The sequence below is a fragment of the Eutrigla gurnardus genome, assembly GCF_963514095.1.
Source record: "Eutrigla gurnardus genome assembly, chromosome: 6".
Taxonomy (NCBI): Eukaryota; Metazoa; Chordata; class Actinopteri; order Perciformes; family Triglidae; genus Eutrigla; species Eutrigla gurnardus.
This window is the reverse complement of record NC_139920.1, coordinates 6,792,597-6,816,182: the sequence shown is the minus strand read 5'-3', so window position 1 is coordinate 6,816,182 and position 23,586 is coordinate 6,792,597. Positions and strand designations below refer to the sequence as shown.

Here is a 23,586-nt window from a genome sequence, read left to right as displayed (position 1 = left end):
TCCATCTTCCTTCTCTCTCATCCTGTTTCATCTCCCTTTCAGCTCCAACATCTGTGTAAATAGGATAGTGATCACTCCCTATTGTGGTTCCTTTAAATACTTCCCAATTACTATTCCCGACTAATGACTGTGACACCAACGTAAGATCGACTACTGATTCCGTACCCTTCCCCAAATTAATTCTTGTGCCTGCTCCATCATTTAGACACACCAAATCCTTCTCATCCATTATTTCCTCTAAAATCTCTCCATTTAAATCATCTTTACCCCCCCACACTGTGCTATGTGCATTGAAATCCCCACACCAAATGATATTACCTGTCCAGTGTTCCAATATTAACTCTAGTTTTCCCTTTTCTAGCTTTTTGCACGGATTATAAAAATTTATTATTTTCATACTACCTTTCTTACTACATACTTCAATAACTATTACCTCCAATTCTTCTATTGTATCTAACTGTCTATACTGTATACCTTCCTTAATAAATATTGCACACCCTCCACCATTACCATTGTTTCTATCCTTGCGTATAACTGTATACCCCTTAATAATGAAATCCAGAATTGTTTTGAGCCATGTTTCTTGGATGCATATGATGTCTGGTTTCCTTTCTTAATGTTCAATATGTCCTTTAAATTCCTGTCCATTTGCAATCAGACTCCTTGCATTCCATTGAAGTATTAACATTATGTTATGAATTGTGAAGCTGCCTCCAATGTCCCTTCACCGTGGCTAAGGTCAGTCTGTATTTTCTCCCATGATAAATCTTTCATATTGAGGAATTTAGCTGCTGCCTTTACTATGATTTTGATTTTCTCTGTCTTGGTTTTCGCTTGCTCTGAACAGTTGATGACATATGCTAAGAATAGCACTATCCTTTCCATTGGTACTCCTATATTTTCCTTTTGTGCTTGCCCTACCGCCATGCTTGGTTCTTGTTTGCTTTGGTTGACTCCTGCTTCTCTTCTTTCATTGTTACATATCTGCACAGCCTCTGCATATGTCACTTTCCGTTCTGATTTTACTTGTTGCACTTCTACTGCCTGTTTTCTAACAACACATCCACCATATGCTGCTGTGTGGTTCCCCCCACAATTACAGCACTTTACGGCATCCTTACTGCCACACTGCCCATACGCATGTTCCCCCCCACATCTTCCGCATCTTTGCTTCCCTTTGCATACATTAGCCGTATGACCGTACCGCTGACATTTATAGCATCTTAATGGGGGAGGAACATATTCTCTTACCCTGAAACTCATGTATCCTACCATCATTTTCTCTGGAAGCATCTCATCCGTGAACTGTAGTAGAACCGATTCACTATCTACTTTTTCCCCATTTCTTGAGGCCTGGAGCCGTCTAATTCCTGTGACCGTTCCTCCTTTTAGCACTTTCCTGAGTTCCTCCAGATTTTCTCCTACAGGGATTCCAGTTATCACTCCCCTCGTTCCTCTCTTCTCCCCAACTATCTTCTTTTCCACTATTTCTTTTTTACATATCAATTGCAGTTTCATCGCTTTATTTCTCTGTTCAATGTTCTTGCATTTTATCAGCAGGCTGCCATCACGCAGTATCTTTGCCATCTCAATTTCCCCAATTGCCTTTCTCAATCCGGCTGTTAGTGTGATTGGACTGACTGATGTTATCTCATTTCCCACTTTAAATTTAACAATGATCTTATTTTCTTCCATCATTACCTTTTTCCTGACATCCCTTCTTTCCTCCTCCTCCTCCTCAAATGCTCGTTTATTTGACTGGCTATTTCTGCTATCCCTTATCCCTCTTCCACCTCTCCTGCTCCCCCTCATTTCCCACTCTGTCTCTAAATCATCATCCTCCGATAATCCACTCCTACTTCCCATTCCGATCCAGTCACAATTCAGATTATGCCAAAACCGCTTATACCGAAGAACCTCCTGACTTCAATTTTCGCTCCAAAATCCCTGGTCGCACTCCAGCACTCCGCTTCCGCCTCGGACGCCACCTGCGTGTGATCCAGAGCGTGTGTCACTATTTCCATCAAACACTCTCAGGAGCTCCTCGTAATTTCAACATGTTGCCCTCCGTGAGAGCCAGGTACAAGAGAGAGAGAAAACATGCGGTGTTTTTCCCTTCAGGCCACGCGACACGTGACCACATCCAGCGCAACAGCGCCTCCCCATGGACAAATACAGTTACATGCATTCATACACTTAAACCACTCTCAACAATCTCCGATACTACGATTCACCATGGCAACCGGGAGAGCGTAATTAGATATTACCGAGTGTTTATGTAGAAAATGAGCATATCCTGAGAAAGCGGACCACCGTAACTGCAGCAAAGTAGCGTGGCGTGGCAGACATTTACTGCACGATCTAATGTGTATAACTGAATGAAACAGTCTATTGATCTAAAGGTAATAAGTGTTCATTTTCGGATTTGCAGAGCGACACTGTGGTGTAATGGTTAGCAACGCTACCTATGGTGCAGGCGACAGCATTTCACTTCCCGTAGTTCACAAAGTAGCGCAACAAATAAGTTATTATTTTTATTGGGTGTAATCCCCCCAGGCACAGAAAGAAAGTGGCTTCAGTTGAAAATTAAGCATAAGAATATTGCGCAAATACGTTGACTTAGGCATATGATTTTAATCATATTTCACATATTAAACAGTAAATATAAGCAGGTATTTCAACACAGGAATGTACTTAAACATTTCATAAATCTCCCGTTCGCAAAAACACTACCTCCGCAAAGAATCTGGTTGCGGATTATGTCCGCGATATGAAATGTTGAAAATGTCGGAGAATATTGTTTAGATAATATCTAATGTGATTGAAAGGAAAGGTAATCAAAATCCTCTCCCGACGCAAAGCTGCTAGAAAGCCTAGAATCACTTTTATTTTCATATCGATTAGGTTGACGATGAAAGGACGGCACAATTTTTCAGAGTTGGTTTAGATTCCGGAAAAAGGCGGAGACATGTAGGGAGAAACTCAGGGTTTGTTGAAGCAAACCTGCTAGCGAGCAGGTTAGGTTCACGGAGCATGTTACCCGAGTAACTGACTCAGATTTATGCTGAACTGGCTTTGTGAAACCGAAATACCAGAGTTTCCCTCATCTCAGGGTTAACTAACTCAAGGTTTTCACTAAACCTGCTTTGTGAAACGGACCCCTGGAGAGACACCTGCATGGGGCTCTGCTGCCACCTACTGGTGTGACTCTCTGGTTACCGCTTCACATGCCATGGTTTGTTTACAGTTTTTCTCAATTGTTTACACACAAATACTGGTACTTGAGACACAATGACCACAACATGTAACTCATGCACCAACACCCTGAACTAGCTCTGCTAAACTACAAGCACAATTCCTGCTTTACACTCAAATTGCAGTTCTAAAACACACTTTTTTCAAAACACTACACACAATTCTCTGCATTTGGCACAATTTTCATGAAGAAAATCTCTTGTTTTCACAAGGAACACACTGCCATTCAAAATTCTAAAGTTAATTTCCCTACTATGCACACTGACTCATCACATGGGCAAACACCTGCAACACAGTTTTACAATTTGCAATCAGAGCATTAGCATAAAAGTGCAACAGGTGAGCTCTTCTGTTTTGGAGCAATGGATGCCAACATTGGCAACAGAGGCAGAGCCAGAGGAGTGAGAGTACGAGGAGGAGCCTAGCATGGATTTGCCATGCTAGGCGATATTTCCCCCACTGCTTGGCCATCGCTTGCATTGCCTGTGATGTGGATGAGGTGCTGTGGCCAGACGGAAACAGAAGAGAGGATGCGGGATAGTTGTTGTTGTTGTTTTTTTGTAACTGTATACAGTAAATTCTTCTGGTTTTGTATGTAGACCACTGTATATGCAACTTTGTGTTGGTTGGGATGAACAGTGTATACATTACAGTATTCTTGTGGGAAACATAAAATATATAAAAACAATATTCTTAAATATTTTACAACACATTTATGTATGTACTGTCTGTAGTGAGTGTAACACTGAACAAAAAAAGGCCTAAGTCATTATGGTAAATGAAGAAGAAGTCTTCATCGTGTTTTACATTGAGCACATCAGTGTTCAACTGGTTCTTATAAATGTCTATTCATATGATGGTTTGTGTGTGTCATTTGAAAACAAAATACCATTTTGAGAAGAAATAACATTGTTTTTAATGTAAAGTTTCATTTTGCAGGAGAAATGAGGGGGTTTGCCCATTGTGTGTGTGTGTGTTTTTTATTTGTGTGTAGAGTTCTGAGAGTATTAGGCATGCGTTCAGAAAATGTGTGTAAACAATCGAGAAAAACTGTAATGAAAAAGTACGTTTGTTTACCTGCTCACTTGCCAGATACTGATGAACATCTTGATTTCAAAAATGAAATTTTGATTTCAGAGGTGGGGGGGGGACACAAGTATTTTTAATAAAACTCTAACTCTTTCAGTTCACTGTGTTTTCTTGTAGTTCTTCTAGTGTTCTATTGCTACTTTTAAGTTTACTGTTCCCTTTTTTGGTTTGATTGGTTGTAAATCATGTAGCAAAACATCCATCCATCCATCCATTGTCTACCGCTTGTGTATTCAGGGTCGCGGGGGGGCTGGAGCCGATCCCAGCTGTCATTGGGCGAAGGCAGGGTTGTAGCAAAACATTATCCCCCAATTCTAATCCAATAGTAGTAATAACAACAATAATAATACATGTTATTGATCAGATTATTGAGAGCTTTGTAGATGATGAGGAGGATCTTGAAGTGGATATGCTGCTTTATTAGGAGCCAGTGAAGGTGTTGCAGGATGGGTGTAACGCATTTCTTTGAGCAACTTACACTTTCACTTCTAAAGAAGTCTCTTATGTCCACTTTTCTTTTTTTAGACATCCTGGCTGCGTCTAATTACCAAATGCACGCACGCACGCACATCCGCACACGGACACTGATTCAAACGTTCATGTAAATGAAACCGAACATCGTACCCTTTAAACATGAACTGCACCGTTATACTGCCACAATCAAGAACATCAGTAATAAGGAAGCTGCCAAAACGTACTTTATTATGGAGACATTTTGTGCAAGTGACTTGTAAAAACCTCTGACTGTCTTATGTTTGTGTTTTGTTTTTTGTTTTTGTCTGATGTGCTGTGTTTGTTGTTTGCTTTATTGTCTCAATAATAATAATAATAATAACAATAATAATAATAATAATAATAATAATAATACAGTTTTTTTCAATTGTTTACATGCAATTTTGAAAACCGGGTTCTTTTTTTCAAAATATAATCACAATTAACACCACACTCAATTTGCATAATTCCTAGATTGTTTGCAAAATGACACACTTCAGTCAAAACATACACACTTCAGTCAAAACATACACACTTCAGTCAAAACATACACGCATATTTGTGAAAATGCTATTAGTTTTCATTTAAACCAACACATTCCCCAATGATCAGACACTATTGCAGCCAGTTTCACACTGCTGTGATAAATAAAAAACATTTGTAAAAAAAAAACTGATTTTTAGGAAATAGCATGTGCTAGATTTTTGGCCAGACATTGTTATGTAAGGGATAATTTAGATGTCAAAAAAATAGTGACAAACCCACAACATTCTTCATGATTAGTTTGAGATATAGAGAGAATGTAAACAAATAGGCCTACTATAAACTTACCAAGCACTGCACAACACTGATGCTGCAGACTGAATATTTCAAGTATTTATTTTATCTACTTCTTCCTCTCTGTCCTTCTTCTCCTCTTCCTCTACCTGGGCCTCCTCCTCTACCTCCTTCTACTCTTCCTCTACCGCCTTCATCTCCTCTTTGAGCTCCCCCTCTCATTCTCACTCTTCTTCTTCTAGCTCCTTCCATTTTTTTGAAGACAGGTGAACTCACCTGCTGCCTTTTATAGCAAACCTGAGTGCTGCGTTTTCAAATAAGCACATGTGTGCTTCCACACTTGGTGGATGTGATTATCCAATTTGTTCATTAGTGTGGTCATTGGCAATCCGGGGCTTTGTAATGACAAGGAAGTAACCTCACAATCCTTATCTGTGTCTAAGGTGTGAAAATGTGTGTAGCGTTTTACAAATCCCTGTGTGTAATGTTTTGCAAAAAGGATGAAGCAGACAGTGTAATGTTGTGCAAATCTGTGGAGGTGTTTTGCTCCTTGGAGTAGAATTGCGCAAATTGTGTGGACATTTTTATTTTAGTGTGTAATCAATCATAAAAAACTGTAATAAAAAAGGAGCGGACTCCTGTAGACCTCCTGACCGCAGACTAGCAGACAGGTGTGCAAGCAAGATGGAGTGACAGCGGGGAGAGCCAATCGAGGAGCTTGTGGGCGGTCTAAACTGAGGGAAACTGGCTTTAGCTTGAGCGGCCGTTTCCCGCTTGGTCCTAGCGCTTGACGCGTCTGTTTACTATAGCGTAACATTGTTTTTGGACGGTAAAAAGTGCAGGGGACATGTCCCCTGTGTATCCCCCCCCCCCCCCCCCCCCCCCCCCAATTACGTCCGTGTTCAGCGCTGTGTTTTAACCGTTAACCCGTTTATATATTTTATATTTATATATATATATAAATGACAAGCCATTAAGTAATTTCTATTTGAGATGTTGGACCACTGACCTGTCTGTAAGATAATACAATGTAAAGCCCTCAGGTTTCTGCAGTGTGTATGTACAGTATCTCATCGCTCACTCCATCTGCAGCCTTCCAGTCTCATTCTGTGGTTCTAAAATCTAATAGGACTGTTTTCACATAATTCTGGCCATTATTGATTATTATGGATCCATGTAAATGTAGAAAATGTGTTGATGTATGTTTCACACTCTGACCTGACATTTGTCAGAAATAAATACCCTGATTCATTTGTCGTGTGCTTTTTGAAGACTATTTTTTGGGTCATGCTTTACCAAGATGAATTCTTATTCTTGTAAAAAGAAATAAACATCACATTTTACAATATGGAACCATGAATGTTATTATCACCCTGTGTAACCACAAAAACAAAGCTTAAAGAGTTCTTAATGTACATAAAGCATCTTTAATAGTATTAGTAGGCTATCGTGTACATCTGAGACACAGCTTAACATACTTTTATACAATCAGGTTCAACTGACAATAATATTCAGGTTAAAGGCCCCATCAGTGGTTTACACTACTCTGAAGCTTGCAAAGTAAATTTCATATGATGAATTATGTTCTTATATAGACATAAAACACAATCATTAGGGGGAAACATGAACACAAGAATAAAATAAACATTTTGCAAAAACTGCTGCCCGACACGGATAAGCACTAGACCAGTGGTTCCCAAACTTTTTGTGCCCAAGGCACACCAAAGGACAAATTAAAATTTCAAGGCACACCTATTGTGCAAAATAGCACACGTGTTATCACTAATATCATCTGTTTATCTGTTAAGTTTATAATTATTTACTAATGCCAAATAAGATGTGACAAAGACAACTATTCTACTCATGAAATATTTATTAACAAAATACTTCACAAAAATATTTAAACTTTATAAAATTGGGCTTAATCAAACACACCCATTTCAACCAGGCAGGTGAGGCAAAGGAAACAGAAATTCAGCAGAGAACTGTCCATGAGAAAGCTGCATGGTCCTGAATCTGACCCACAAATTATAACTGTAACATTTAGAATCAGGCTTTTTTTGTAAATATTCTGCCTACTAACAAATCAGTGGGACACATGTGCCTGTCGGGGCGCACAGATTTTTTTAATCCTTGGTGGCACGGAGGAGAGGGGCACTCGCAAGTCCTGCTCAACAGAGAGCCGTGACCTGGTCTTGTTCTTCATGTAAACAAGAGTGGAGAACGCCAACTCACACAGGTAGGTGGTGGGGAAATGAAGAAGTTGGTCGATAGCGTGGTGGGAGATGGTTGGATATTCTGATGCACAAACCAACCAAAACTGATCGAGTGTGAGCTCACTAAATTTCAGTTTCAGCGTGCGGTCCGCACGGAGCTCTGCGCTCTCCTCTCTCTCCTTCATAGTGAGCTTCTCGGTTGAGGACTCGGACTCCTGGTTGAATGGGTCTCGGATCCAGTCATTGTCCTCGATGTCCGCCACACGTGGAAAATAGCGCTCAAACCTCTCTTTTAAGGTCTGAAGGTGTTCGGCATATATAGCGCGCTCACTGGCTGCCTGTGGCGCAGCTGATGCCAGCGGGAACATGTTCATGGAGCCCTGTTCCAAAGCCTCGCGCCACAGGGTCAGTTTGCCCATAAAGCCCCGAATCTTGTCTGTGGATGATAAAATGTTTTCATTCCTGCCCTGAAGCTTGGCGTTTAACTCGTTGAGATGCCCAAATATGTCTGCAAGGTAAGCCAGCCTGGCGCACCAGCTCTCATCCGCGAGCCTATGTGGGACAGCGTGTTCACGTGAAAATTCCAAAAGCTCTTCCCGAAGCTCGTAAAAACGGGATAAGACTTTCCCCCGAGACAACCATCGTACCTCTGTGTGGAGGATCAGGCTTTGGTGGTCGGCTCCCATCTCAGCGCACAGCTGGGAGAAAAGGCGAGATTTCAGGGGCCTTGATTTGATGTAATTCACCATCTGCACAGCCTGATTCAGCACCTCAGTCAACTCCGGGGGCATGGTTTTGGCAACTAATGCCTCTCGGTGCAAAATGCAGTGGTTGGTCACTATCTGTGGATTGTGTGCTTTTACCTTTGCAATAAAGCCTCTCACTCTCCCCGTCATGCATGCCGCACCATCCGTGCACAGACTGACGCACATACTCCAGCACAGATTGTTTTCTTTTAAGAATGTGACAGGATGGTCGGGTAGTTTCCACCGTTCCCCCTCCTCCTTGCTTGATCCACACCAGGTGTGTGTCAGTGCGCTGCACTGATTGTAGGGCGGAGCCGCCAGCGCTCCTGGCGCAGGTGTCTATTTAATCCAGTCTGTCCTTCATCTCCCTCATGGCTGGTATCTTGGCGTGGCATGGCGCTGTGTGTGGTCTGAGCTGTGTGGCGGTTGGCGTCGCCGATTTTGCCGGACCCTCGATTTTGCCGGACCCTCTCCACCTTGAAATTGTAAGTCCTTTGCGTTGCGCTATTGGGGTATTTCTGCGGTCTCTGGGCATTACACCTGCTTTATCCTTGTGCCTTGCAGCGTGGCGGTCAGCTGGCTACTGCTGTGTGGGATTGGAGTTGTCCGTGCTGCGGATTCACTCTCTCCAGGATTTACCTGTTGCTTGTCGCTCTCCCTCTCCTGTGTTAGCAGAGCCGCACCTGTGCTTCGGGGTATGTGATCTGTACCGGTTACTCCTTTCGGTCAGATAGTGATTAGTATTAAAATTGAAATCTTTTGTGCATGCTTTCCAGGTACGCTCTCGGCCTGGCTGTGCGCTGCGGTGCTCCACTTACCGGCGTCTGACGCTTCGGTGCACCGGGACTCTACTGCTGTCTTGTAGTGTTTTAATGTCCAGTCTCACGATCACCGTTTACTTGCTCCCTTTCCCACTTACTATTGGTCCTATTGGACCTTAAGTGCTCCACCGTTGTGTAGCCAACCAGTGAGCTCTGATTTATTATCCTTAGTATGTTTATTGATTGTTTTGCATGAATATTGTTTCCTTTTTTAGTTTATTATGACTAATTGCTTTGCTTTTGTGTGCTATTAACTGTTTGCTTTTCTTTGTTTTTGTTTAATGGTTATGTTTGTTTTCTTTATTCCAAGGTTTATTTGTTGTATATAATTGATTGTGTCGTTTTGTTTTTGAGCCACTGTTACCTGAATGAAGAAAAGGTGGTTGAAATATTGCAGCATTTAAAAGAGTAGGATGTCACTGACTAAACTATTTAACTTGTATTTTTATATTGAGAATTAATAAAATTAATTTCATAACTCACGTCTTGTCTGGGTGCATTCGGACTTGTGTCCTTTAAAACTAATTTCCTGGGGGAGAAATTCCCCCAGGTGGCGTTGTCGAGCAGCACTTTATCCGCAATTTAAATTGTTAATTTTGCACATACCACCCTCATGCCACAAGTAGTTATCAGTTACCTTGAATATTTTTTCTCCCGTTGTATGGCTTGCCATTTCTTTACAGAAGAAAAAAGTCTCTTTAATAGAGTCACCGTCAACATACCTGACGTTTGCCAGGAGCTGGGCAGCCCCACTTATGTCGGTCGATTCATCTATTTGAAGAGAAAATCTGCCGCTCGCCTGCAGTTTCTGTTAAATGTTGTTCAATGTCTTCTGACATGTCATCTATTCTTCTTTTGATTGTGTTATCAGATGCCGGCACCTTGGATAGCTCATTTGCAGCATCTGGACCCAGCATGACACCTGCAATTATTTTGCAAGCAGGGAGGATGAGTGTCTCCGCTATTGTGTGAGGCTTCTTTTGCTTTGCAATAAGCTCCGCTAGCATGTAACTAGCCTCCATTGCCTTTTCAGACACTTTCACACAATCCAACAAACGGTCTTGCTGCCTCTGGTTCAGATCCCGCGCTCTTTTGAAATAGGCCAGGTTTCTCTCAGCGTGGAAGGGATGTTTGGTTTCCAAGTGCCTCTTCAGCTTGCTTGGAACCATATTAACATTAGCTAACTTCTCCCGACAGAGGACGCACTCCGGCTGAGGAATGTTGACATCCCCGGTCCAACTGAAGCCATAAGACAGGTAACTTTCATGATACTGTAAATTATTTTTGTAATTTGCAAGGTCTCTCTCAAATCACCTGATAAAAATCTATTCTTATAAATCATGTGATGCTGAATTATAGTAGGCTAATCACATCTGAACATGTCCACAGCAGATATTATTTAAAGGACCAGCGTTATTAAAAGATATAATAGAGTATATGACTGCAGACAAATGTATGCATGTATATACACTGTTGACCATGAAGTTGGAATATTTTGTTTTCAGACACAATCCTCTGTTTATTCCTATTGTTGTGTTGTGTTCAAAATGAAGCTATAGGAGCAGCTATTTAGGTTCTAAATCAGCTTTATTGAAGAAACAGAAAAGTTGCACAAGTTACAGAGCTCTGGGTCTGACTATGTTTCCATGGTGAACAACAAAGTTTGGCAGTTCATGAAGTCTGACAAGCTATTTTTACCCTGACCCAGTCTTTTATACAATGTTGAATGTTAAATTGTGCAAGCGGGGTGTGGTCCTGGCTGCATGGTGGTGTAGTGGGTAGCACTCTCACCTCACAGCAAGAGGGTCCTGGGTTCGATTCCCGGGTTGGGCCCGGGTTCCTTCTGTGTGGAGCATGGGTTCTCTCCGGGTTCTCCGGCTTCCTCCCACAATTCATTGGTGACTCTAAATTCCCCATAGGTGTGAATGTGAGCGTGAATGGTTGTCTGTCTCTATATGTCGGCCCTGCGATAGACTGGCGTCCTGTCCAGGGTGTACCCTCCCTTTGCCCAATGACAGCTGGGATCGGCTCCAGCCAGTACCCCCCCCCCCCCCCCCCAGGATAAGCGGTAGAAAATGGATGGATGGGTGTTGTCCTCTCGGATTGGCTGTTTTCAGGTTCCTTTTCCAGTTCCTTCCTCTTATCTGACTCCATCCTTGCTCCGTCTCCGTCATCCCTTTCATCATAGCCTGTGATTCCCAAATCCTGTTTTCTAAGGCCTTTGGTCTTCTTGACCTGGCAACATATTGTTGTGAACCGAGTCTATTGTGGTTCCCACACTCAGTAGTTGTCATCACTCAGGAAGGGAGCGCTTTTAATGCAAGCAAACAATAAAAATACAATAAGTGTAAGAATAAGTAAGTAAGAGTATAAACTTTTTTTTTTTTTGGTTCCTTTAATATACGATCATGATGTTTGATTAATACAACATAATTGATTCGATCTACATTTTTGTTCTGGGTGACGGGGAAGATAGCGCTGATTAGAGGTAGGTTTTCAAACCCGAATCCAATGGGCACACTCCGGTCCAGGCGGAGGGGAGCCGAGCACGGAGGATATTTCCTCCGCAGTACCGAAACAGATCCGCTCTCGCCCAGACCATGGAGGCCGCATTGCTCCAGAATGTAGTTGTGATGACTTCCCCCGTACATCAATCGGGATCAATTTCTCTCACAGAGGCTCCGGTGTTCCTGCTAAATGCATCAGTAATCACCTTTGACCAGGTGCAATGATTGCATTATGTCCCTATTACCCAGGTGATATGAATTCATGCAGAACATTTGTTTGGTGCTATAAAAGACAAGACATTTGCAAATTATTCCAACTTTTTAAGCAACCCTATGTTTTTTAAGGATTTCTCTTCCATAATCTACTGAAGTGTAAAGTCATGATTACTTGTTGAAACCAGTCTGTAAAGGATACAGATCAATTAGTATGTACACATTTTTAAGGTAATGCACTACCGTTATCATTTCTACATTTAGAACCCGCTGTTACAAACACTAAGGCTCTTGCAAGTTTTCCAGAAACTCCTCTATTTCTCTCCACATTCGGTTCCTGTGACTATCTTTAATCTTCCCCAGAACATTAATGCTGTTTCCACGAAAGAAGGATTGTTCTGGTATCGCTACTGCCTTCATGTGATATTGTATCGACCTGTTGGAATCTTGTCGGTCAAAGTATAAATATTTTGCGTAGTAGTTGTAAAGCATCTGTTTGTCTGCAGGTTCAAGCTCACGTTCTAGCAGTTCCTGGTATATCTGCTCAGCTTCAGCCTGGTCATGATTGGACTTTGCGTATAAATTTGCCAGATCTATTTCCTTCAGAAGTGAAGAATGTGGGTAAAGAGAAATCACCTCTTTAAGGAGGCTGACTGCTCTGTCTATCTCACTTTGCTTTGGGCGACTGTCCCTGGGAAACATTATCTTCCATTTATAGCAGAGTGCAGCACACCTCTTCAGATAACGCTCATCTGGATGGTTTTCCAGAGCCTCCTCTGCCAAATCAATGGCCTCATCAATAGACACATAAATACTGTAAACCCATAGTAACGACTTAATACCACTGTAGCTGCTGACAGGATTTCTCAAAACCTTTCTGGCTAACTCGTGTGCCTCATCTTCAATTCTTTCTCCTTTCTTAGCACATTGCTCAACGTACTTAACGGCGATGTACAAGTTCTCTGGATCCTTTTCCTTAGCCATTCTCATTTTCTCCAAGATGTCAGCCTCCAGCCCTATGTTGCTGCATCTAAGAGCATTCTCCAACCCTATGACGTGGCTGGTGTTCCACTCCACCATGTCCGGCTGCATCCTGATGGCTCTCAGGAAGTAATCTCTAGCCAGCAGCTTTTTCTCTGTGCTGAACTTCATCAGGGTCCAGGCCTTTTCAGCGCAGATCTCCGCATGGAGCTCGTCCTGGGCTGGAGATGGGTATTTACTCATCAGGGCGTTGACCTTTGACAGGTAAGCCTCGCTCTCTGTTTGGTCTCCCAGGCGATGGTGCAGCCAAGCCAGGTTCCCGTAGTTCACCACTAACCACGAGCCCTCATCTGCGTTTCTCATCTGGCGGAAGGCCTCTGCAGCCTTGTTGAAGGAACTCTGGGCGTCTTCAGTGAACCCCAGCTTGTACTGAATGAACCCTCGCAGGTTGTAAATGGGACCCAGCCACTTCTTTCCCTCCTCCATGCCGATGTCCTCCAGCTGGTCCCTGAGACGCAAGAGTTTGGACCTGCCGGGCTCCAGATCCCAGGTGAAGTGGCACTGCAGGGCCTCCAGTTTGGACTCCAGTGTTGTTTGTTGAGCAACACTGATGCAAAATACGAAAAAAAAAAAATGTTAACAGTACTTTGCTTTATTGTTTGTTCTTTTTAATTATTGTGCGCACTGTACATTAAGGGGTCATTCCGTGTCATTTCATCAATTGCCTCCCACCTGACCATCTCAGAATGTCCTGAAAAAATTCAAGTACAAAGACACACTTGTTAGTAGGACAAATCCAAAATATTAGGTCTCTACTGTCAACAGTTTTCTCATGAAACATCATTGAATGAAGGGTAGTTTAGACGGTTTTTGGCATCATGCTCTGAAAAGCCATTTTTAAACGGCAATATCTGGAAAACTATCTCACCTGTGGCCTTCAAAATTTCTTCAGTGTATATCTGTTACTAATAGCCTCCAGACATGGAATATCAGGGATGTAGCTCAATGATAACCTAATATGGTAGGTACTTGAAATGTGGCTTGTTGAAATAAAATAGTACATTTGAAGAGTGGCTGAGCTCCCATTTTTACAGATAAAAGACTTCTATCACTTCTGCCTCTATCTCTGGTGTTAGCTTAAACATTCTACAAAATATGGTTTCTCTTAGATTATTAGTTTCACAGATATTAAGGCTCAAAAATGGAAGTAAACACATCTTTGCCCAACTTCAGAGTCATATTCCAAAAAACTGACAACACGTATCAGGTCCAAACTTACTTTTTTTTAAAGATCATATTCTTGTTAAAATCATATAAAAAAAATCGGGAGGGTGTTTTGCCTCAATCTGTCGCAGTGATTTTTTAAAATCCTGATATTGGTGGGGTTTTTGTGGCCGGTTTTGGTACTGCATGTCCTAACAGCCTACTTGTAAACATCACAGGAGGGCAATTCAATTGTTTTTTATCATTTACCAAAGACTTACATGTGACTAAATGCTACTGATAAATTTAGCCTAACGAAAACATAAACTACCCTTCATTCATGCCGCCTTCGAACGCACCATGAGCAGTCAGAGCCAGGCGGCAAACACCGCTGTCGTGTTGTGATTTCAATCACACAGACATTGATTCAGATCTTGTTCACCATGTAGATAATGTTTAGCTCAATGATGTCTAATTAATACATGTCAATATAGGCCTATCAAGTTAAGTTAGTTAACAATTGTTAACTGTTAGTTATGTTGAATCGCTTGCTAGGTGCGGTGGTAGTAACTAGTTACATTTACTCCTTTACATTTACTTGAGTAACTTTTTGGATACATTGTACTCTTGAGAGTTGTTTTACTGCAAAATACGTTTTACTTTTACTTATAGCAATATTATTCTAAAGTAACAACACTCTTACTTGACTACAATTTTTGGCTACTCTACCACCTAGAAATATACTCCTCCTTAATTTCTGCACAGAACTTGTGCTCATTATTGTTTTGCAAATATTTTTTAAATCTTTATATAATAGAAAGAGCAGCGTCAGGGAGGAGAAAGTGGACCAGAGGCCAGCAAGGATGATCATGCAGGGTCACAGGTGAGAAGAGAATATAACTAGCTGAGAAAAAATATAGATAGCATAAAAGTGACTTTGTGATTAATTTCCACAGCTATGTCACCACTACTATTCTTAATTCTATTTATAAATTTATATACATTTTTATATTAATTTATATATTTAATTTTGCTTCGCACATTTATTATCTGGCTACTTACCCTGTAGATGTTAGAGAGTCATTCTGTGTCAACTCAGCTCTAGATTTTAGATTTTGACTTTAGATTTTGATAGTATATAATTCTAAAGAACTAAAGTCGGTCCCCTGGTGCTGTGCTGTTTGTAGTTATGTGGTTCTTTAGCCACTAAGGAGAGGTGCAATTGAATGCGAGAGGATGATAAATCACTCAATACACCTCAGAACAATTTGTCCCCCTCACTTCTGAAATGATGGCTACATCCCTGGAGGGAAGGATATTTTTCAGCCCTTTGGCCCATCAACTCTATGTTCCATCAACTCTATGTTCCATGAACCCTATGGTCCCTCAGATTAATAATAACATAAAGAACATGATAAACCTAATCCTAATCCTAACTATAGTTACTGTAGGCAAGGCAACTTTATGTTTAACATGTCATACAATGAAGTGAAAGAAATAAAATAATTAAAAGAAAATAAAGGCAAAATTTAAATGCATTACAGAAAGACAAGGAGAATAAAAACATATTTGCAATAATAAAAATCAGTGCAGACCTTAAAAGATTTAGCAGAAAGCTATGGTGAACATGAAAGTTTTCAGTCTAGTTTTAAAAGTGGTTGGAGTTGGGGCAAGTCTTACATCTTCAGCAAGTTTATTCCAGCTTTTTGTTGCATAGTGACTAAATGATGCTAATGATGCTATAGTACTACTCCTACATTACCTACTAATACCTACGTATTACATAAACTGCAGGGAAGGGCCATCCCTGTGCTGAGGGAACATAGGGCCTAATTTTGATGGAAGGAAAATTTCATTGAAATGAGGGGACCCTCATTTCAATGAAATTTTCCTTCCATTTCAATGAAAGCATAATGTTAACATTTCCAGCCCTGGGACTTCATGACATTTAATCAATCATAATCATAGTAAATACTCATAGACTACAATGTATGCAGAAGCAGTTACTCACCTCATCATTCAGCTGTTTCCCCACCTGTAGTTCTTTAAATATTAAGCTGGCTCGGGTTGCTGCCTTGGATCTGCAGGTGTATATAGGTGATGTCCAGCTTCTGCTTTACTGTAAGTTGTAAGATGTTGTTGACCACACTTGTACTGGTCTTGACTTTCATTTACCATGAATGGAAACCTACAGCTGCATTTGAAAAAAAAAAAAAAAAAAGAAGAAGTGAAAACCTGACATGACTTTTAGTAATTTGCATTACAAATGAATGCGGACAACGGCATGTCTTCAGCCTGCTGGCATATTTACTGAACTGCCTGCATGACAACACACAGATACATTTATACAGCCCCCAGGTACTGGTCATCAAGAGGGTCATACTACATCTCCCCTTCCTTTAAAGTAGTTACTGATAAAGCCTTAAATTAAATGTTCAGACACTGCCAGAACTGCCTTAACTGTAGGTCACCTAGTAGTCTATTGCAACAAAAGATATCAGACAGATTAAACATGAACATGGCACTGTCTTGTGTTGGGACCTCACCATGAGGACTACACAATGCGGCCTACAAAAGCCTTCACATGCGGTCAGGACAGAGGAACAAAGGAGATAAAAAAACTACAACTGCCATTTTGGTTTCACCTCGCACCTAGGTGCGAAGTGCAACGTCACACAACTGGTGCCCTATTGGCTGACAACCACAGGTACCCCAGGGGGTCCCCGGGAGCAGCCGTGAGCTATATAAACCGGCGCCACCTTAAGAACTCTCTCTTCCATCGCAACACCACGTTGCAACAGGAGGTTGACTCGTCCACCGCAGCACACCGCTGCAACAGGAGACCAATTTATAACGTCTGCAGCGTTTCCTTTGTCCTAGGCCACAGTCTTCTCCCCAAACTCGCTGGATGAGCGACAGACTGTTTTTCCCTGTTTTCCGCGACTCGCCCCTTTTGTTTTACTCGTTTTTGGATCCTGAGAGATCCCCACAACCGCGTGATTCTTTGTTTGCCTGCAGAAGAGGAACACGAACGGTTCCTTTACCCCAGCGACCAGCAGGAAGCCCCGCTACTGTCTGAAGTCAGCTGACTAAATCGCCAAGCCGTACGATTCTATTGTTGCCCGCGGAAGGAAGAAACACGAACTGTTTACTTTATTCGAGTTTGATCAACGAGAGGGATAACGCCCCGCTCTCGTCTGGACTCAGCCGACTCACGTCCCCTGCTGCCGCCGGGGACTCACGAACTACCGCCGCAGCCCTCCATCGCCGGGAACGGACTCACAGGCTACACATCAACACTGTAAGAGGCTATCTATCTGGGCAGAGATATAGGTTTGATAGTATAGGATATGCTTGTAATTCTTGTTAACGTGTTTTAAGTTTTGATCACGGACCGCCGAGTCCGTTGCCTTCTGTGTTGTTGTATTTGAATGCTGATTGTGCACCCTCGCCGCTGGGTTTCATTTCGGTAACAGCGTGTGTCCAACCTCGGACACATTCACGAGCTCAGTAAGTGATCTACCATCAGTTAAAGGACCGGGGTCCCGCCGAACGAACGCCAGTTCATTCACGGGCTCCCGTGTGATGGTAATAGCTTACTGATCTTTTGTGTATTACGCGCGCATTCCCTCTCTCTTTGTTCCAGCTAACACATGTGCACACACATACACCGCCCCCACACGTATCCTACGCCAGCTGTTTCCGTGAATGCTGTGGGAAATAGCTCCATCTGGTGGCTGTACCCGGCCATCTCTCTCTCTCTCCCTCTCTCGCTATTCTATCTGACGTCAGTGGCTCCGCCCCTGAACGCTGTGAGGAATAGCTCCATCTGGTGGTCGCGCCCGGCCATCTCTCTCCCTCTCTCCCTCTCTCTCTCTCCACACACACACTCACGCACACACACACACACACACACACACACACACACACACACACACACCATGCAGCACTGGAGAGATTCAGTGAGGACACGTCAGTCCTACTCCACGACTCCCGCGACAGCAGCCAGCTAGCGAAACATTCTAGCGGGGGCTTCCAAGATGGTGGCGTGAGCACATGCGCGTTCGGGAGCTGAACACCAACAAATGAAAACATTTTATGAAACATATATCTTAAACTGAATGCCACTCATGGTAATTTTAGAGCAGTGGTCAGTACACCGTGTTGAACTGGCAACAACCTTTATTTATGAAGAACTGTTACCGTACAACGACATACGTCGATGAAAGAAAGCTGCTAAGCTAAGTGCATCAGTAAGCTAGCGCACCACAACGACACAGCATGGAGGCGCCGTCAACAAAAGAGAACCCGCTTATGCACAACCTGCATGACTACAGCATGGCAGATCAACCTGTGATTTCCCTTGTGGATTCGGAATTCCCTCCTCTTCCCACGACACCAGCATCTACACCATCCAAACCCCCCGCACCAAAGAAACAAAAGACACACCGTTCCCTGGATATGGATGACGGGGGCATATAAAAATAGGGTTAGGGTTAAACACCAGGCTGGATAGTCTGGAAAAAAAAACATGGAGAAACTGATTTCTGACAATACACTGAAGATTGAGGGGTTGAAAAAAAAACAGTTGACTTTGCCTGCGCTGAGATTCGGGAGGTGTGGTGTTATGTGTTAATAACATAAGAACTCCAGTTCCCATAATCCTTAGTAGGATGCGCATGCGCACTAGACCTGTAGAAGCAGTCAGTGTTTAGTATGAGTTTGGACATGCCGCAGCAACTACGTTAATAAAGAACACGTTTATTGAACACGCCTCATCTGTTTATCAGCAAGAATACAACAGAAACGACAGGAGGTAAAAGGAAAGGTGACACAAGTTGATGCTCGAGCAAAAGAGACGGAGAAAAAAGTTTCATTTGTGGACCAACGAGTCACCGATCTGGAGAACTACTCGCAACGCTGGAACCTGCTCCTGTATGGAGTGCCCGAAAATAAGGAACAAGACGTCCGCACTGAGGTGATACACATCTGCCATCCTGCCGGAGTTCAAAACAAAACTCCCAGAAGTGATTGATACAGTGCATCGGCTCGTTCAACCAAGGAAAGATGTCTCCAAGCCTCGAGGAATCATCATGCAGTTTGCCCATCGCTTCGACAGCTGCCACCAGAGAGAGACGGAGGCAGCTGTGGCCTCTGGTGGCCAAAGCACGTGAACAAGGAAAAACAGCGTACTACATCGGAGGGAGAGCTTTTGCTGAAGGAACTGAACTGATTCCCACTACCTGAAGGTGATAATTACATCACGTTATTAAGGTTTATACTGGTAACTGAGAAAGACTGAAACCTGGTTGTTGTGGCCAGTTCTAGACATTTGTTTAGAACCTTTCACTTTACAGGGGGCCGCTATCTTGACTCGCACTTTTCCATCAATTAAACACCAAGTCTCTTTCTTCGTTTACGTTTGTTCGTTTATTTTACTTTACACAAAAGAACATGATGCACGGGAAGGTGAGGTGAGGTCGAAAACAGTGTCGATCCCCCTGTTCCACATCCTATCACTGACTCAGTTCCTCTTTATCCTGGCTCAGTGTCCCACCCACTCTCTTCTCCAGCAGCTGATCTTCATCCCATTAATTATCTCAAGATAAATCTAACATTTAAGTAAATTAGAATAAAATATAACATCGCTAAGATGAAATGGGAATTCATTTATAATATAACTGATATAATATAAATTTTAACTAACATAAAATATGGCTCTAACACTGGTGCTCACAGTTCATTTTTATGCAACTTAAGTGCTCTAAGTTGCACCCTGTTATGCTGAAGGTTTGATAAGCAAAGACAATCTCACTCAGGACTCTTTTTTACCTCGTTTTTTGATAACATCAGGTCACTCTTTACATGTTGCCCTGCGGGATTACACTTTATATGGCTTGTTGAGTTCAATTGCCATCAAAAACAAAGGTGCCTCTCTATGTTTACATTTAATATGTTTCACTGCACATAGAACCTAAGATGGGTCAGCTCCTGATAGGGAGGATAATAATCTTAAAGTTTATTCTATCTTTTTCACATATATCGTTCTATTCATTGTTATTAATATGTCTTTATCCATTGTTACTTTCAATGCCAGGGGGTTAAGAAATAATATTAAGCGCAAAGCGCTTTTTCTGTTTGCCAAGAAGCACAAAACTGATTTCTGTTTTATCCAAGAGTCACATTCAGTCCCTGATGACCGAAAGTTTTGGAGATCCCAATGGGGTAATGAGTTGTGGCAGGCTCATGGATCTGAACATTCTGCCGGTGTTACCAATTTAAAGCACAACTTTTCAGGATCCGTGTTATTAACTACTTGTGATCCCTCAAGACATTTTATTCTCCAAGTGGTAGACATTGAAGAATTCATATTGTTAACTGTTAACATAAATGGCTATAATTCACACAATGATAATGACATACTGCTGGATACATTAGAAAACCATATTCAAAATGCTTCTAATAACTTTCCTATCTCAGGTATTAGGGGGAGACTTTAACATGATACTTGATCACAACCTGGACTGCTGGCCTCAACGTAACTCTACTGCAGTTAATGAAAACCTGAAAGTCTTCATGCAAAAAAGGGAATTTAATTGATGTGTGGAGATATCATCATCATAACGCCAGTACCTTTACATGGAGTAACAGAAGTGCCACCAGGAAATCGCGTCTAGATTTTTGGTTAGTTTCTAATAATCTGAACATTGATAAAATATCAGCTAACATTATTACAACACCACTAACTGATCATAATGCAGTCTCCATTTTTATACCATTGGACTCTGCCCCCACAAAGATATATGCTTACTGGAAGCTAAACAGTTCTCTTTTAAAACACGAGACTGTTAAATTAGGCATAAAGAGGATAGGGTTTAATCTCCAATTTTGAGTTCCTGCACCGTGCTTTGAGCTTTCTGTGGTTCTATTAAGCTTTTCATTTGTTTCCAAATAAATGAACTGTTACCCTTTGCCTCCGTTAAAAGTGAAATATAATATGTTGTTTTAGCTGCACGTAGTTCTTTTGTGACTCTATTACGGAGCCCTTTATATAGGGCTAGGGCTGTGTTTGTACGACTCTTTAGACAAGCCTTGAGTGCAAAATCATGTTGTTTCATTAGTTGTCTAATAGATGAATTAACCCACGGAAGGACATTTTTTCTATTAGATTTTTTAGACGTTTTGAGGAACTTTGAGATAATTGTATTAATGGCATTCATAAGTTCACTACAACATGTGTTCGGGTCAGTACTTTGCAGAACATCGTCCCACGTTACTTCGTTTAGTTCGTGTTCCATTGTTGGTAGATCTTGCTTTGGTATAATGAGTTTATCTACGTTCGGTAGGCCTAGTCTGTAATTGACAAAACCTTTCTTGGTTAATTTCCTAGGTTAATTTTCCTATGAGGTTGAACGTTTTTATTATGCGTTCAGTCCTGTTTGTGAATATGAGATCTATCTGGGACTGAGTTGATCTAGTGATTCTCGTTGGCCCTTTAATTATTTGACTGAAATCATGTTTAGACATAGTACTGTTCAGTTTACTTCTAGCTTTTTTGTCTGCCCAGTTAATATTGAAATCGCTGAATATCATCACCTCTGTTTTATGAGAGATCGCTTTAAGCAGTTTCTCTAATTTTTCATAAAATCCACTATCACGTGTGGGTGGGTTATATAGGACTAAAATGCGGGAATGCATCTCCGGGGATAGATAGACATTTAACCCAAGGCACTCAATAGGAACATCATAGTCAAACTCAATTTCAGCGCACCTGAAGGAATCCCTTATGTAGACAACCACACCGCCCCCTCTGCCAATTGTCCTATCTTTTCTAAAACAATTGTACCCAGGTACGTCAACAATTGAAGTTAGAAACCTTGCCATGAAGCCAGCTTTCGCTAAGGCATAAGAAGTCCAGATTTGAGTCCAACAATAATGATTTGATTTCGTCACATTTAGGGAGAAGGCTTCTAATATTTAGGTGCCCCCCAAATATACCCCTAGGTTTAACAGCAGGTTCCCATATGACTTTGGCATGATAGACTGTTTGGAAAATATTGGTCTGTTTGAGAATCGGCTTGGTATGTTTGGTGCAGTTTTGATGAGTTTTCCAGTTGGGTCCGGTTTGTTTTGGGTGGTGGGTCGTGTGTATACGGCTGCATCCACACTGGTCCCTCAGCAGTGCCCAGCTGGAGTCCTCAGATCGCATGTCGGCTTCGGCTCTCAATCCGACACCCCCCAATACGAGACAGTCCGATTCTGGCTGAAAGGCTAGGGTTCCTGTCGTGAGGTCGGGTGCCATGATGGAGCAGTTGGTAACTCTCCCTGCGATACGGTTCTCCCTTGCAGAATGCGTCCCTGCAGAGTACACCTCCGGGGATGTAGTCCTAGTGCTAGCGGTCACACCAAGCGCCTCCATACAGCTGAGACTCGGCGTTCCCTGTAGGGTTTCACTGGGGCCAGGATTCAGTTGGACATCGCCAGCTAGCAATATCAGCAGGGTGTGGATTATGGCTGCTTGTATCCAGGCACGCTTATTGTTCTGAGTGGAGTGATTGACGTTTTTCGGACCTGGCGTGCATGTTTGTGCCTGGCCATTGTTGAGTATGCAGGCAAAAATGGCATGGGAACCAAAGCAAAACTTGAGTAGGCTAGGGTTCATTGGAAGCAGTAAGTCCACGTTTCTGGTTAAGAGGAGTGAGCATTGTCCTTTTGTTAACGGCACCAGCAACAGGAATACACATGTGAGTAGTATTGGTAGGTTATCTTGTAGTTTGCTTGTAGGCAACTTCAGATGGTGATGGCGTTGTATGCCAGAGATTAGTCCATACCTTTTAAAACTACTCACACTGGGTCGAGGCGGCGAGTTGTTTATCTTAAACACGCATAGAACGTTGATAAGTAGAGACAGAACTTTCAGCGCGGAGCCCAACAAACCACGCTTGCCAGTGTCTGACTCTGTCACCTGCGATGCAGCCACCTGCACCATCTTGTTCCTTTTAAAGGTTCTCCCTCTTGGTCGCACGCGGGCAAAACTGCTTTGCACTCTGTATTGACAAAGTAGAACTTTGATTTGGTTTTGCACATATTTACACTTGGGAAAAATAAATATTTTATTTTAACTTTTATAAATTTTAGTTTTAGTTTAAATTTGTGAAAGAAGAAGTTTATTAAAAGATCATGCTTACATCATGCATGTAAAGAGTTATAATAAAATATTTCAAAATGCATGTGCAACTCTGTTAAATTAAAGTCTGTTAGTCCAGTCATATATTTTGTAATTGTA

At 42.0% G+C, this 23,586-nt stretch overlaps 1 protein-coding gene across 1 annotated transcript; it reads right to left on the bottom strand.

Moving 5' to 3' along the window:
* Positions 1-12,247: 12,247 nt before the first annotated feature.
* LOC311014346 (interferon-induced protein with tetratricopeptide repeats 2-like) lies at positions 12,248-16,334 on the bottom strand. Its single transcript, XM_084010904.1, has 2 exons — positions 16,312-16,334; positions 12,248-13,704 (listed from the first exon to the last, which is right to left on the bottom strand). The coding sequence occupies exons 1-2, from the start codon at positions 16,317-16,319 to the stop codon at positions 12,399-12,401; spliced, it is 1,314 nt and encodes a 437-aa protein (XP_083867030.1). The 5' UTR covers positions 16,320-16,334; the 3' UTR covers positions 12,248-12,398.
* Positions 16,335-23,586: the final 7,252 nt, after the last annotated feature.